Raw genomic sequence first — 17,465 nt, 5'->3', positions numbered from 1 at the left:
CAACTTGTCTGTAGCAGTGTTTCCATCTTTGCTATTGCTACTCAAAAATATGGAAAAATTAAGAAAAAGCAGCTGAAATCATACATTGGTTTTGAGAAGTAAAAATCCTGAAGAGTTTTGAAGTATTTAGGAGCAAGGTAGTTAAGCAAAGAGAATATGTTGAAGCCCGTGATTTTTCCTGCTAAAATTGCAACAAATACTGTGGCGATTTCTGAACTTCATTATCCCCTCTTCTAAAATAACTTCATAATATTAATAGCTGCCTGGTTGTATTTAGGGGATGTGTTGTTGGGTTTCCTTTGTTTAGCTCTTCCTACTAAGTAATTTATGACTTCTGTTGCAGAAAATTGCATGCAAACCATTTGTACCTTCTGACTGGTCACCAAGTCATCTTTAGTCTAGATAGTTTCTGTATTATCAAAACAGTATCCTTTTGTCATCTCCAAGCTAAATGTTAGTAACAAATATCACACACTTAAAAATGCATGAACTGAGAACAATCTGTTTCTACCATGTTTTGCTCACATGACAAAGTACTTGGCTGGAGAGAGAAAGAAGGAGTCAGAACCAGCAGTAAACTAACAGAAGTAGAAGAGTGCTTTGCATCCTTCTTTTCCTGTGTTTCCACCATTCTAGTGACTAAAGCAAAAAGTGTTCCTGTTTCCCTCATTTTCCCATAAAGCCACAAATGCTTTAAGCTAACTGAAGCTGTGGCATATACAGTGGAGTAGGGAGATTCCTAGAGTCTTGGTGAGCTGGAATCTTGTTCATTCCTCCCACAAGAAAGTGAATATGCATCTCTTAAATGTCCTCAATAGTGCTGACCTCCTTTAGAAAAGTTATTGTTAAAACTAGTTTTACTAAATTCTTATGCACACAAAAAAGATAGTTATTATTAAAGGATGATTACTTTTTTAAAATGCTATGGTTTTTGATGCTCAGAGATCTTTTTAAATTGAGGATGCCTTATGTTGTTTGTTAAATCTGTGCAGAGGAGACGCGAGAAGTCATTAGTGCTTTTCATGTGCATATAATATTCAGATCTTATTTTTGTCCTTATAGAAAAACGTAGGTAACCATCTTCATTTTGTTTAGAAATATTATTTACAAAAATATTTCCAAGAGGAGAGACAATATTTGAAGCAGTTTGAGGTTATTTAGCCTTTTACACTCAGTTTTAATTGTGTACTTTCTACAATTTATTCCTGTAGGACAATGAAAATAGATTGTCTACTTATTACAGTCTATTCTTCGTATATATCTTCATACTTAATTAAGCTTGTTATCCTGCTTCATTCTTTGGAGATAAATGTCTGGGTCTCCCTGTTTGATCTCACTGTGTATAGAGGGATGTTTGCTGCCCTGTAGCTGTATACTTCCAAACGGATAGACAACTGCCTTCATTGTCTGAGGCTTGCAGTGGTGCAGATCCAGAATCACTTCTTACACATATAGAATAGCTGCTCTCTTGCTACTGTAATAAGCATTGAACCAAAGCTAAAAGCATGCTACTTATGTAAGAGGTTGCCAAGCTGTATGTTGTTCAAGTACTGCCTCACTGTCCCTGTGAAGAATTTGGTAGGGACTGTGTTTCCAAAGCACGTAGGATCCTTTAAATAGGAGGATTGTACCAGGCCATTTTCCCAGTTTGTCATGGAGTGAATAACTTCGAACTTTGCCGCAATCTACTGTAGCTACCCGTTCTTTCCTATTCAGCTAAAGATGTGGCAGTAACATGAAATGGAAGTGTCCGTGGTGATGTGGAAATATGTACAAAGGTGGGGAAATGGATTGGATTTTCTGAAAGCTGTGTGCAATCACAAGATAGGTGCTCATGATTGCATGTGGTTTTCTTTTGCGTTCATGAGAGCAGGAATACTACCTGTAATAGGTATGATATCCGTGTACTGGATAGCATGCCGGAATAGTTCCAAAAGTTTTGCTTTGAACGCCATAACCGTGACTCAGAAAATATTGTTTGCTATTTATATGAAAAAATAATGTTTCTTTAAAAGCTTAGCAGAATTAATGTACTGAAGTAAAAATATCTTTCTCTTACAGATGGTGATTCTCAGTCTCTCAAGGAACATCTCATTGATGAGCTGGACTACATCCTTTTGCCAACTGAAGGCTGGAATAGGCTAGTTAGCTGGTACACGCTGATGGAAGGTCAAGAGCCAATAGCTCGCAAGGTACTCTTAACTTACCTACTGGGATGAATGTGATTCAAATGTAGTCCTGCAAAATGCAGGAAATCCACAGGAATTCATTAGGAGTTGTATTTACTAGAAGGTTTTAAGCCTTGGCCTGTGATGACTATATAGACAAATCCTGCTTTCATTGCTTATACATACCTAATTTTTATTCACATTTTAGAGACTCAAATTTTGAAAACTGAGAAAAAAAGGATGCAAAGAATATAATGCTTTTTTTCTGGAAATAAGCCCACTAATTTTTCAAGATTTTTCGAGAAGATCTTGCTTTAGAAGCTTGTAAGTCTATTAATGCAAATGATTTTGTAATTAAGTATAAAACCCTAAAACTGTATTGGCTGTATTAGTGAAAAGTGTAGTTCTAATAGAGTTAACACTGGCAGAGTGATTGGTTGCTCCTCTCCTGAGGAGCAGAATCTTCTGTTTTTGGCAACTTGCTATGGTAGTTTTTTGTTTAAGCAAAAAGATAAACAAAACAAAAAGTTATCTGAATATAACTAGTCCATGGTACACTGGATACTGTGACCCTATATCAGTATGAGACTGTCAAAAATTAACATATTTGACTATTTGCTCTAGAACCTGTCATCCTTATTGTTAATATTGGTAATATAATGTTTTACCAGTTTATTGATGAGATAATTATTTCTGTTTGGATTATTTCTCAATATTTTCAGAATAGTGATTTAATTTGCATCATCACTGGAGTGAATTACTAAGCTTTAGAAATGGCAAACATACCCAAATGTATTTTAAATTGATCTTTAGGGCATATTCTTTAAATTATGGAGATATTTATTTCAATTCTTTAAAAGTTGCTGAAAAAGTCTATTATAATTAGAACATAGTTCAATATGCTTTTTGGTGTAATAAAATTTTTTCCCTCTTTGACGTGAATATGGTATAAATACATGCATGCTGTCCGCTTACTTCAAATGTGTTCCTTTCAAACAATTGCCAGATTTAGCTATGGAATGATTTTTGTCTTCAAGATCCATTTGGTCAGCAAGGAAATTTTGTTTTAACATTTTCTTTAGTACATTAAGAGACATAGAGACATTCTTTTTTACAGAAACAAGCCTGGAATGTCTCCATTTTTCTTTAGTTCTTTAAGAGCTGAAATCCATCAGAATGGCTCTACTTCAAATATACATATGTATTATCAATTTAGTACTGTTGTTCCTGAAGATGAGTTTCAGGAAACTGAATGCTTTTATATCATCATTGTGAATGTTCAGCAATTTTAAGGTTTTAGAGGGAAATGGAAGGAGAGAGAAGGTAATGAAAGTATCTTTGTACTTGGAAGGAAGTGACTGGAAAATGCATGTGGTGTAATGAGTCGCCAGGTAGACTGGCGTAGGTTTATTATGTTCTGCCAATATGAACAGTAGTTGTCATCTGAGATACATATTCAAGTTCAAATTGGGTTGTTTTTTTTTTTTGATGCTCTTCTCATTTGTTCACAATTCTTTCTCCTATCTGTCTTAATGTTTTTTTTCATAGTGATAGCATGATAATTTGATGCTTTTCTTTCATCTCCTTTGTTACCCCCTACTTTTTAGGGTAGGAGGGGGACACAAGGAAGGTGTTTGAAATGTGAATTCAAATTTTAAATTGATACAAAGTTGTGCTTTATCCATGTCAAATAACATTAATTTATATATAGTAATACATCTACTAAGTTGTAAATCTTATTCTCAGAAATGTCTTAGTGATATTGTTCAGTTTTGTTTACTGCAACTATTTTGTTGTTACACTAGTAGCTGAAAACCTGAGTAAGCTGCTCAATTTAAGACACATTTTTTATTTAAATCTAATGACTGCCAGCCATGATAGTTAAGGCAAACAACTGAACAACAGTGGAATTGTTCACTATTTTTTTGTTCCTATAGCGCATACATACAATTTATATTACAAGTTATATTTGTACAGCAGATCTCTTCTAGCTATTAGCTGGTGGCTTTTTTTTTTAACCATATTTGTCAGATGTATCACATATCAGGGTGATGGTTATTTTGGGAACAGTCTACATGACTAAGTACTGCAGTTACACTTTGGAAGATCAAAAGGAAAAACATTTAAGAGGTGACCCTGAATATTTTTTTCTATGTTTTACTTTTATAAAAGAGGAATTCCTGTATACTTTACTAGTTTGTAGTAGGAGTTACTAAAGTGAACAATTACAAACAACTGTAATGAGTAGCTGAAATTTCAAATGAATGTAAATGAATGTATTCATTATCAGAACATAGCTGATATTTGTAGGTATTGTCTAAATACAAGATTTGTTTAAAAATCAGCTATGCAATATCCAGAATTTAGTAGTATGTATTGGTTTTGAAAAGTATTCATTAAGTATGAAAACTAGTTCTTCATGTTTTGATGAAACAGCATACAATGAATTTGTTCTGAAATAAAAAATAACTTTTGCTGTTTATCTTTTGATTAAGTATCTTACCTTTAGATTAAGTATGAATATTTGTGATTTCCACTGTACTTAAGACTGTGAAAATCGTGGTGTTATACACAGATAAGACACAAAGGTTGTGAGAAAATTTTTACTTTTCAGTATACTGTATTTCTAAAAAGTTACAGTAGAATTTCAGTTCTAGTTTTTGACATTTATTAAGTGTCTTGCTTTCCCTGAACTTAGTTTTTTTAAGAGGTCTCAAATATTTTGAAGTGTGTTTATAAAAATGTTTGGACTGACACTTCATGTTAATCTGTTTTTCAGGTTGTTGAACAGGGTATGTTTGTAAAGCACTGCAAAGTAGAAGTATATCTAACAGAATTAAAGCTTTGTGAAAATGGAAATATGAACAATGTTGTCACGCGAAGATTTAGTAAAGCTGATACAATAGGTATGGGAACTATTTTAACATTATATGATTGTTACTTGTTTAAATAGTACATTGTAGTGAGTTCTGAATAAATAAATCTCTATATAAAATAGATGGGCATTGTAACCATTACAAAGAATGAGACTAGTCTTGTTTGGGTCAAAATAAGAAATTAAACAATAGTAATAGTATTTTTAATACAATTAAAAAAAATAAAATGTATTTTATCTAGACAGCTATGTTAACTTTAGAGATTACTCTGCTCGATTTCTAAAAAGTGCAAATGTTTTTCATTACCTTAATTGAATTCCGTTGTGCTTTTTCTTGGCTTTTGGCGTATAAGAAGTGCAATTTTTCATATGTTTCCATAGATGTATTTCATTAGTCATACATAAAGAGAAGGGTATATTACAAAACACAAGAATGAATTGGATTTTTAAATTAATGCGTAAAGGTGACTTACAAAAGTAAACTTCTTTGGGCTGTGAAGTGGCAGGCCAGACACACTTTCATAGAGTAACTGAGTCCTGTATTAAATCTGTGTCTTTATTTTGCCTGCTCTTTAAACATTGTGTCAGTTTTTGAAACCATATTAAAAACATATTTGTCTCTGAAAATAGCAATCAGAACGTATACAAAGATATAGCTGATCACATAAGCTCACTTTTTTGGTATATTTATTTTTTTTTGTCTTTCTGAGACAACATTCTTTCAAAGAGGTATATTTGTGCAGTTAAAATTGGGCTTTATGCCAAGGGCATAAAGTCAAGCCCAGCCATTACTCTTAATTACTTGACATCAGCATAGTCTTTTCAGCTTTAACTTGTAGTAGTTTGTACTTGCCACCATTTAGTTTTTTTGTAGAATGCATGTTTTAAAAACAGAATAATTTTCCCTCATTAGGTTTTAATCTTCAAGTTAAACAGATAATCATCTGCTTGTAACAGAATAAAAAAAAATGTAAAATCTGTCCTTGAAAAAAGGCTTCGATGTTGTGTGTTAATTGGCCTTTTTGGGATCTGGTTTATATTGGCAACATGTACTTCATTAGTCTCTAAGCAAACCTAGAAACTTAGAAAAAACAATTTCATGTTATCTTTCCCTGAGGACCACCAAATACAAGCTAGTTTACAGCTATATTGAATTAAATTCTAGCATTGGAATTATACATAATGGATGAGTTTCTGATATTTGCTTTCTCTAATCAGAAACAAGACATTTTGGAACAACCATTCTGGAATTACTTGAATGTGTGTTCATTTTTTCTTAGCATAGAGAGAATGATAATTATGAGAAAAATTCTCATAAAGGGTAATAAGTAATGATCAGGCTCACTGGCAACCCTGTTCGAGACACTGACCTTATTTGGTTTCCTGAGATGTGGATGAGATGCTCTTGGAAGCCTTAAAAACATCTCTTTTCTGAAGCTGAATCTTCTTAAGGAGAGCAGAAAGCTGTGCCATCCTAGCCAGGACATCCAAGAGAGTTGATATCACAGAAAAAGAACCAGAAAAATCAAGACCAGTTTTAAGAGTGAAAGAATAACTGATTCCTGCATTTCTCATATTATCTCTTAATAACGTGATTTTTTTTTTCCTGTCCTTACATTAAATATATTTAAGGTAGTTCTAGTATTCATAGAGCTTGTAGCAGAGCAGAGATGCTTATTGTATCAATAAATAATATGCAAGAGGAATCTTACAAAACCTTGAATATTGTTCACCCTTGCTTGCATATGCCAGTGATGATGGGCTGCAGAAATGTTGTAGTGCAGAAGTCAATATCAATTTCACTGAGGTGAGTGGAGAAAAAGTACTTAGGTCTTTTCAAGAAGTTTTAGTACCTCTACCCATCATCATTACTTATATTATTTATTAAAGGTCAGGACAAGACCTTCCTTAATTCTTATAAACAGAGAAGGTTTTGGAGAACCTTAAATACTCTAAGCACAATATAACATTCACCTGCTGATCTTCAAATGTGTGTTATTCCTGCAATTCCTTTGTTTTTCTGCTCAAGTAGAAACTTAAGTTAGAGTGTATGTCAGCAAGTTAGTACAAGGTAGGAAAAAATAATTATAGAGGACAGACCTGATGATGACAGTCACTTTCTTGGTATTGTGTTGGACATATCCAATGTGTTCTTTGGACCTTCTTGGAGATCTCCTACAGTTGAGGACTCTGACCTTGGAGGCACCACATCTTAAAGACTGATGACCAAGCCTTTTTAATTTTGATTGTTTTAGTATAAAAGAAAGTGAGTTAGACATAGTTCAGGAAGCATTTCAGTCTCGTTGTTGCTGATCATTAGGACTTCTGAGTAAAAATGAGTTAATGAACTCTTGAGGAGTTTTATTTATATGAATGTATAAAAACAGTTCAGTTACCACCTGTAGAATCTGTAGACTTCTTCTACCTTTAGTTAAGACTTTTACAAATGAGAAAATGACAGAAAGACTGTCTGTAGCCTCATTTACGGGTGAATAAGAGTCAAGTTGCATCTGCAGTGCCTTAAAACGATTCCAAAACTGAGCTGATAAACTGAATAGAAGATTACACCAGAGGCCCTGAATCTATGTTTTTTTGGGGATTGTTGACAGTAAATGGTCTTGGCAAATGGCTTTATGACTTGTTTCTGCCATTTATTTGCTGCAGAAAAAAAGAATGGAAAGCTTGCGGCCCTTGAGGACAGTTTGTTGTGGAATCAGTGTCTACCAGCCTTTTCCTTCTTTAGGAAGCTGAGATTACTGCTGCTTAGTACAGATTAACATCTTGCTGCAGTTTCCTTCAGACAGTGCGTGTAATAGCACTAGCCCTTAGGAGCCAGGGTGTATTTGGATTAGGATCCTCTGAACTCAATCGTCTCACCCTGACTGTTCTACATAGTGCTGCAGAATAGTGCTTAGATTGTGCATCTGTTCTCTTTTTTCCTTTTTGTTCGTATTTGTACTTGAACAGGCACATACATCCTAGGCCATAAGCCAACAGTTCAGTGATACTTGGTGGGAATGCACTCTTCCCATGGTCTCAGACATAGTGTATGTTGTATCTCATCTGATGGGACTGATGCTTCCCGTCCCATAACAGTTCTCTGAGTGAAGCTGGAATAGGAGGTACTAATGTAATACTTACTAAGAGTAAGAGCTGAAATGCTCAAATATTTAATTTTCATGGTTATTAATAAGTTAATGAAAAAGTATCTTTTGTAATTATTTTGTTTTCTAGTAAGCACCATTGATAAATCTAAATTTTTTTTTTTGGAAGATTGTGCCAGCTAGATTCATTCTCACGTTCAAAGATAAGTTATTTGAAAGCATTGGTTGAACTGGTTCTGACCAAAAAGTCAACAAAAAGCATTGCTTATAGCTCCTACCTTGCGTATATCTGTTACAGAAACAGATGATCCAGTTAAACAGTTGCTTTCATACTAAAATATAAGTTGAGTAGTTTAGAAGGAGATTGTATTCAATTGTCTGCAATATCTACAAATATCATTGATGGCTTGTCGTGCTTTTCACAAATCAATGGCCGTATTTTTAAAAGATACTTCTAAGCATCAGGTCTCATTTTGACTTTTCATATTTAGCGCAGTGATAATAGAAGAGAATCTTAAGAGGGCAAGGGGAATTCTAGTGTTTCAGCACTGATGTTTTTATCCTGAGAATAGTAGTGTTTTTAGTGATCATCAGGAAGGCAACTGTATTTTTCATGACTCTTGTTTTGTTTTCTGTTCTAGTTGTTACGAGGCTTGACTGCCACGGGGCTTTATGAATTTACCAATTTAAAAACACCAAAGTGAGGTTGCTGTGATGTAGCACTGCACATATTAGTTCAAATTAAAGCACTCTTTCGTAAATTTGACTTTGCATAAGGAGAATGGAGTTAATTATGAACTTAAACTCCAGTTGTACGCAGTAGTTATGCTACCTCAAAATTATGTTTCTGGCAAGTAGAGTAGGAGATGGCAGACCATTTCATTACAAATATTTCAGGAACATCAAATCTTGAATGGTTCTTCTAGAATATATTTCTGTACTTCAGTTTTGCAGAGTAGTCTTTAATTTCTGTGAGTGTGAGAGTTAAATTTAGTATGTGTTTGTGGTGGTCAGTGCTAATTCCACTGGAATGTGGGTAGTAGAAGGTTTAGAAAAACATCGGATTGATTTAAGAAGGGGAACAGAAGGACTTGCCCTCTCAGCCCCTTTTTTTTGTTGTTGTTGTTGCCAATTTCATGTCTAATTATTCCCTATTCACCCACACTCCTGTGGTACCACACTTTGAGAAGTGAGTAGGCAGTACCTAGGGGGTACCTCCTGTCATCTGTTACTTACGCACTTTTCTTTATTTGGTATGCTTTCCTAGGAGATTCAGGAGAGAATAAAATACACCTCTGACTATTTCTATCTTAAAGGCATGCTAACTGGCAACTTCCTGCTTTTGCTACAGCATGATGTAGTTGTATGGCCATTTCTACAGTTTGATCTGTATTTTCAGTATTAAAAAAATAGTAATTCTGATATTTTATTTGACTTAATAGTGTTTATCTATTTAAATGCTAACCTTCTGTTTTCTCCTTTTCAAAACAGATACAATTGAAAAAGAGATAAGAAAAATCTTCAATATTCCAGGTGAAAAGGAGACCAGATTGTGGAACAAATACATGAGTAATACTTTTGAACCATTGAATAAACCAGATAGTACCATACAAGATGCTGGTTTATATCAGGGACAGGTAATATGTGATATCATTTCCTTTTTTTATGCATTTATTTTTTGCTCATGAAAATGTAGTTCATTCCAATACATTTTCCATCTTTTTAAGTGCAGTTTAACTCCTGTCCTAATAGATGGTGTCAGGGGTAGAGGATTTTTTTTTTTTTTTTAAAACAACTTAGAGTAAAAGTAGTCTTTAGGTGTATTTTCATAATTAAAGATGAGTTTATCACTCCTGTTAAATTAGAAGTAAATGAATGTTACATTGCTGACTTGAACTTAGTAAAAACCTGAAATAAAATATTCCTAGGATCCGGAATATGTTTCTATAATGAAACCTAAATTTAGGATAATAGAAGACTCAAATTCCAGTGTCTAGATTTCAGAAAGAAGTTAAGAAAAAATGAAATCTTTTTCAGATAAGAACTATAGAGATAGGAGCTCAAAAGCCTGTTTTTGCATGAGACTACATCATCACTTAAAAAAATCTTCCTATAAAGGTATTTTTACAAGATAATTCTTTTAACTTTACAAATGAGAATAAAGCTATACAAATATAAATGTGATCTGATTGAAGAATTTTATCATCAGAATATCTTTCCAGATTACATTGATTCTTAGTCTTCAAATCAAGTTGGCTTTTTTTCAGCAGCTGTGGTTCATGCGATCATGGTGCAAAATATGAGTTGATAAGATTTGATGGCAGTAGTTGTAGACAAGATTGTGTTAAAATATTTCCTTTTACCTTGAAATACTTGGCTTTGGCCTACTCAACAGCAGTATTTATGCTGTGCTTCAGTTTTCTTTTATGGCATGGAAGGTAAGTAATCAGTGCACCAAAATAACAGCTTGAACTATTTTGCCCTTTAACTTCATGCCACGCGCACTTAAACCCTCACACAGTTAATTTTCACAATGCAGAGGTCCTGCTGTAAGGACCCAATAAAGATTTGCCTCAGAGATATAACATGCAAATAGCCTCTATTCCAGTGAAACATTAACTGTGAAGCACGCGTGGTCTAATATAGCCATAAAAAGATCTGCAGGTGACATCTGTACTTTCAGCAGAACAAATATTTTTCAAAACAGAGTTTAACTGTGGTTTCTGAAAATGCTAAATACCATGTCAGAGCATGTGTTTGGGTCAGTTGTACTTGCTGACACACAAGGTTGTTAATTTTATTGTCAAGACTCCTAATTTAAGGATAGTTATCCTATTAGTCTATCTAATATAATAGTTACTTTTTTTCCATGTAATTATAAACTATAAATTGTTTTAAATTTTTCAATTTGTTTTTGAAGTGAACTTTTAAGGATTCCATTGAACTTTTACATCTGCATCTTCCTTTAATTTAGTGGTCTCTGAGAACCAAAAGGAAATATTGGCAGAACTTGTTTTTTAGCATTCAAGACCAAAGATAGCAAACCTCCATCTTCCAGACAGAAAATTATTCATGGTAGAAAGCTGGTTTTCAATGGCATGTCTTAATGTATTCAGATTGAAAATATGATTTCACCTCCAAATGGCAGCATGATTTGTGTAAGGTTTTGAGGACAAATGCATATGTGTATGCACGTCTGTGTGTAGCTTGGCAGTTAGTGTCCTGAAATATCAGCATAAAATTAGGGATAATTATTTTCATTTCAGAATGAAGAGTTAGATTCAGTTCAAATACTGGAATCTAGTTACCATTTCAGATGATCTCGGCTATCCCAGCTGTCAAGCCAGAAAGGCATGAGCTTTTTGTAGGTCCTGTGTCATGTCTGCCAGCATAGGGCAGATATCTCAAATACCCAAAGGCGTTTCAAATGGCACTTGCCTGTGTTTGGGACTGAGTGTTCTGTACTCCCGTTTGTACCAATAACAACTTGAGTTAAATGAATTTCATTAGACAACTGTCCTGTTTGGAAAATCAGTATTAGATGAATGCTTCTTAAAACAAACAAAAAACCCCTCAAGACTATGATTTTCAGAATATCAAGGCGGAAAAATGTTGTTGTTTTTGTTTGTTTGTTTTTTACTTACCTGTGTTATGTGAGGCAAAATTCCTTTGGTTCCATTTTTTAACAGGGCTGTTGTAGAGACATGATTTCTACAAATCCATAGATTCTGTTTAGATTGGTCTTCTGACCTCTTTAAGATCTTGCCATTTTACTCAAAAATTGTTGAGGTATATTAAAGGATGTGCTGAAGGTTGCCCAAAGTGTTTTTATGATTTATTTTTTTTTATGGTAGGTACTGGTGATAGAACAGAAGAATGAGGATGGAACATGGCCAAGAGGTCCTTCAACTCCTAAGTAAGTTGTGAGTTTGCCACGTTCACTATAGCTTAACTGTTTTCCCATGTTCTTTTGCTCTAAAACACAGCTGGTTTTAAAAGTGGTGTTCTATTTTTAAAATCAACATTTAGATGTTTCAGCTGAAAAAAATGCAGAATAGTGTATTTGTTTTAAGTGCTGCACATTATAGAACATAACATAAAAACGGTGACTTCCTGCATATGCATTGCATAATTTTGTTGCTTTAGGCCAGTGATACACTTTGTCCTGCTTAAAAATAGGAAAAAAAAAAAACTGTAGTAGGAAATTGTCAAACTTGGCTTATTTTAAATTTCTATTTCAAGTGTATTTGCTAGGATAACATAGATGAATGCATTTTATCAGTATTTTTCTTAAGTGTAAATGTTTTTATTACTATCTTGTCCTTTTATCTTCAGAGCACATAATACTTACACACAAATATTACTTAAATTTCATTCTGCATTGCCAGGATGTTGCTTTTGTTCTTTGTTGGGCTGTCATCAATTTACAGATTATGATGTTATTTTTCTTTTCTGTTTTTTCCTGTGGTCATTATGACCAGCACCTTGATAACAGCAAGTAAATAGAAGAAGACTTAAGTGTGACTTTTTTCATTTAGCTAGATACTTTTGTAAATTTTGTTTCTAGGATATAAATCACATTCTCTGTCATATACACAGGTTTTGATGAACAGTTGGAACTTATACCAGCCTTACAAATAGTTAACTGTTTATTCCCCTTTGTTAGATGGGTTCTCGAGCATATCTTTTACTGAGAAGTTCTTTACGTTCCTTTTATTTCTTTTTTTTTTTTAATTCTGAATTCATGTAATGAGATTCACTGTTTTTAAGACATTTTTTGTAGAATCTTTGCTTATCATTTGAAGGACGGAGATTCTTAATCTTCTTGGCATTTTATCTCAAGCACTTACTGGGAGCAACAGCTTATATTAAGTTGCTTAATGAAGTTTGAGTTGTTCAATTTAAGCTTAATATGAACAGTATCATCTTGCTTAGCAAGATGTTATGACAAAAAGAAATGAGAATGTAGAGCACCAGAAGGAACAGGATGCAAAATAATTGAAGTTTAATCTCTGACTTCAAAAAGCATCTAGTTAAAATGTAAGTTCTGAGTCAAATTTTAAATGTAGATTTTGAAGTTTATATGCATTTAGGTAACTGAGTATCATGGCTTCTTTTGAAAGTTTTGATAGCAAGATATTCTCGGTACTGGTATCTGCTTTGATTCTGCCAAATTTTCATTACACTTTTTAGAAGGCGTTGAGAAACTGCATGTAAATTAATGTATATCATCTGGAAAATCCTTCCTTGGGGACAAGTAAAATGGCTATAGAAAGTTCTGGTGTCGGAGAAGGCTTATAAGTAAATCGGAAAATGAGGGTGAAATGGGGGTATGTTTTTGAGATTTGGCAACTGTCACAAACATTGAAATTTGGTATTCAGATGCACTGTAATAATGGAGGGTTTGCAATATTTAGTAGATTCACACAGAAGTTATAAACAAGCAGTACTGAGCCAAGGTTTTAGACAGATGTAAAAACCTTGTGAAAAATGTTTAGAGGGGTAAAAGTATAATACACTTGCTTTTGAATCTCCTGTGTGAGATACACTGGGATTGTTAATATTAGTTTGTCATCAGCAAGTAGTATGCCTCCATGCACCTTCTTACAGTCCTGTCATTGAGGACATGCATTCACTGAGAGCTGGGAGTAGCTCTTTGTAGTGCCTCTTTTAGAAGAGTACAGATTGCAAATATAATTTCTGAGGCCAGATGATAAAATGCTATATTTTAAAAGGTCAAAATGTAGAGTCCTGGAAAGTGAAATATTTCTAGTGCTTGAAAAGGCCAGGATTGTTTTCAAAACATCACCTGAGCTTTTCATAGAATCACAGAATAGCCGAGGTTGGGAGCAGGCCTAGTCCTAACGTCTGCTCAAAGAATGGTCCGTTGAAACAGGCTGCTTGAGTCTGTGTCCGTCTGGTTTGGAGCATCTGCAAGAAATGTCCTTTCAGTGTGCACCACTGAGGTCTCTATACCACCAGGTATTTATACGCATTGGTAAGATCCCCCCCCCCAGAGCCTTTCTCTTCTCGAGGCTGAGTAGTCCTGGCTCTAACCATTCCTCCCTCAGTGTGTACTGGTGCCGAGGTTATTCCTTGCCACGTGCATGACTTTGCATTTCCTTCTATGAAACTTGATGAGGCTCCTCTCTGCCCATTTCTCCAGCCTGCAGAGGTCCCTCTGAATGGCAGCACAGCCTGTGTGGTGACAGTTGAAAATCAGATAGTAAGGTGTTTTGCACATTTTCCCTGCCTTTTTCTTCGTAGCAGAAGCATAACAAACAGTCTCTACATTGATTGCTTCTATTGGCAGCTTTTCTACCTACTGTAGGTGATGGAAGAGGAGGGTTTTTTTCCTTAAGAAGCATGTTAAAGGCGTGATCATTTTTTTCTGCAGCAACAACATACTTATTTTGAAAGAGGCAAAACTGTGACATCAATTTGCTATAGAGAATACCTTGGAAAATAATTATGATTTTCTCATAATGAATCAGTATAAGTGATTACAAGCTCACTTATTAGTGAGCTTTTTATTACCAAAACAATTGTTTTTTTCTTATAAAGGAACTTGGAGAAATTGATTTTAGGCTTGAGATTTTTTTTATGTAGGATGAGAGACTCTGCTGTGCAGTTGAGAATTTCAGCTCTATGTCCAAGCTTATCAGTGCTTAGATTTGTTATATGTGTACTGTTGTTCTGACTTCTGAACTTAGGTTATTTTGGAAGCAGTTGCAAAATCTCCTACTTTAAAAACAAACAAACAAACAAAAAAACTCACCTCTTAAGTCTACTGATATCTATTATTGTCTCATAGTTTAACACTGCTTGTAAAATGTTTTTTGTTTTTTGTTTTTTTTTCTGGAAGTATATGAATGTGGTTGGTGTACATTTTTTAGAATGTATACAGAGTCAGTCTTCTGCCTTGGGAACAGCTGGATTTTTGGCACTCTGCAAGGTTCTGTTTATATCAACGCTATCAGCTACTGGGATTTTGTTGCTCAGGAAGTTTGGCTTCTGTGAAACTGTTTCTAGGGAGCTCATAGTGACTTCTCCTCAAATGTCTTTACTGTCATCTGTTCCTTAAAATAGCTATTATTCAGCATTAATGGATAGTTCTGTAGAAAATTGTGTTAAACTAACTCCGTGTTTGTATCCTTCTGCTGAAGATCATTTCATGGTTGCGGGGGTTGGGATGTGCGTGGAAAAATATTTTAGTAGTTTATTGTCATTAACATGTTTTAAACTAAGATAACAAAAATCTCAGGCTGTAGTTTGCATAACTGAAGCAACTTTACTACAAAACCAAACTATATTTTTTCAGGAAAAACTGCAACAATTAAAATCTTCATACAATCTGTGATTCCAAAACGAGACAAGGAGAAGAAACAAACTTAAGCTTTGAAGTTCCATTGGGTACCAAATGGATAGCCAGGACAAGCTTTCTATTAAGTTTTTGTTAAGAACTTCTTACCTGTTTATATGCAGATTTATATATAAAAGCAAGTTAGAGAAACATAGAAAGAGACTATTTAGTAAAAACTTGTTTTCTAATTTTAGAAAGGTGTTGTATGCTGTTTTCGTAGAAAAAGTAATAAACAAGCATTAATTAACTTAAATCCATCTGGTTCTTAAATTCAAAAATGCTTCTTACATGGCAAAAGCCTAAGTATTTCCTATTTATCATATATATATATCTGTAGACAATAAAAGTAATAAATTTAATTCTGGCCTGTGTTTTTTTTTTTTAGACATCACTGCAGAGTTAACTCTTCCAATAGCTAGCTACTTCTTCGCATAATTTACAGATAGAGTGCTGTTAGCTTTAATGTGTTTCTATGTAAAAGGGGATACGTTGATTTTTCTTGACCGTACAAAAATTTGAAACTGGAAACAGTCATATTTTTTTCTTTGTAAAATATATTTTGTCATATGGTAAGGTTTTTTTTCTTAAAAAGTTCTTTCCTCTTTCCAAACAACATGCTTTTATCTTGGAGGCTAAAGGCTCTCGACTGATTTTTGTTGTTGTTTTGTTTTGTTTCTGAGCTGGATCTTTATGTTTTTTACAGAAACAAAAAGGAATAAAAGATAAATAGCTATCCCCTCCGAAATAATTTAATTCTTGCGTATCCTAAGTTTTTAGGAAGCAAATACCCATAATTCTTCAAAAGAAAAACTGCTTGTGTATTGGAATGAAAAGTATCTAAAACCATGGGTTTTAGTGTTTTTCCCCGAAGCAGTTGATGCACAGACAGGTGTGCCTTTCTGCTGACATTGCTGGGAGAAAGATAATTGTGGAGAACAGAGCTGGCAACTGGGGACTTACTCTTAGGTCTTAAATTGTAAAAGCAAGAGCTTTTCTGTGAGTCAAGAGCTAGCCTGCAGTTTGCTGATGCATAATAACTTGTTCAACTGCAATAACCATGTGTCTGATCCCCTCTGGGTAAACATCAAACATTGGTAATGTACAACAGAGACGTTTTCATGTTAGTTTAACAAACATGGTCATTAATACCAGTTAATACAGGGTTGAGAAGCTCTAACAAATGCATGCCCTGAACTCAGTTTGTTTTTTGTTTTTTTTTTTGGTTGCTGTTAGAATATCAATCTTTCATACTCCCAAAGAAATACGATTAACTGAATTAATTGTTGGTAGTGTGGTTTTTTTTGTAAGAAGAGAATAGTCCAAACTGAGGTAGGATAAAAATACTAAAGCTAGCTTTAAGATATTAAATTCCATGTCAGCCTAGTTGTAACCACACCTTCAGAGTCCGTGAGGATGGAAGGAGTTCACAAGATGGTCTTGTCCAGTCCCCATCCTCAAAGCTGGGGTAGCTAGAGCAGGTTTCTCAGGACTATGTCCAGTCAGGGCTGGAATATCTTCGGGGGGGAGAATCCACAGCTGGTCTGATCAACCAACTCCAGTGTTTGTCCACTCGTGCTATAAAAAAGTGATTGTTTAATCACTTTATTTTTTTGTGACCATAACCTTATTATGTTCAGATGGAATTTCATGTATTTCAATATATACCCAGATCAATATATGCCCAGGTCTCTCCTGTGCTGAGGAGCCCAGAACTGAACCCAGCACTTCAGGTGTGTCTCGTCAGGGCAAAGTGCTGAGAAGAGGACAAGGCTCACCTCCCTTGACCTCCTGGCAGTGCTCCTCCTAATACAGCCTAGGAGGTCAGTGGGCTCCTTTGCCCCAAGGGCAAATTGCTGGCTCACGCTCAGTTTTCTGTTCACCAGGACCCTAGGTGCTTCTCCGCCAAGCTGCTTTCCAGATGGTGGGCCTCCATTCCTCCCCTAGTATGTGTTGTT

At 34.6% G+C, this 17,465-nt stretch overlaps 1 protein-coding gene across 4 annotated transcripts in view; it reads left to right on the top strand.

The window, feature by feature from the left end:
- Positions 1-17,465, top strand: part of USP15 (ubiquitin specific peptidase 15) — a 72,048-nt gene that overhangs the window by 18,685 nt on the left and 35,898 nt on the right. For 2 of the 4 annotated variants that reach the window (XM_084299534.1, XM_084299533.1), the window contains exons 3-6: positions 2,062-2,192; positions 4,948-5,074; positions 9,639-9,784; positions 12,002-12,063. In XM_084299534.1, the coding sequence (XP_084155660.1) occupies positions 2,062-2,192; positions 4,948-5,074; positions 9,639-9,784; positions 12,002-12,063 (466 nt within the window). Of the gene's footprint in view, positions 1-2,061; positions 2,193-4,229; positions 4,299-4,947; positions 5,075-9,638; positions 9,785-12,001; positions 12,064-15,468; positions 15,826-17,465 lie in introns of those variants that run through there. The other 2 variants (XM_084299536.1, XM_084299535.1) reach the window with 2 other exon arrangements.

This window comes from Netta rufina (assembly GCF_964035555.1).
Source record: "Netta rufina genome assembly, chromosome: 1".
Classification (NCBI taxonomy): domain Eukaryota; kingdom Metazoa; phylum Chordata; class Aves; order Anseriformes; family Anatidae; genus Netta; species Netta rufina.
Note: the sequence above shows the minus strand (reverse complement) of the source record. Positions and strands in the feature narration are given on the sequence as shown.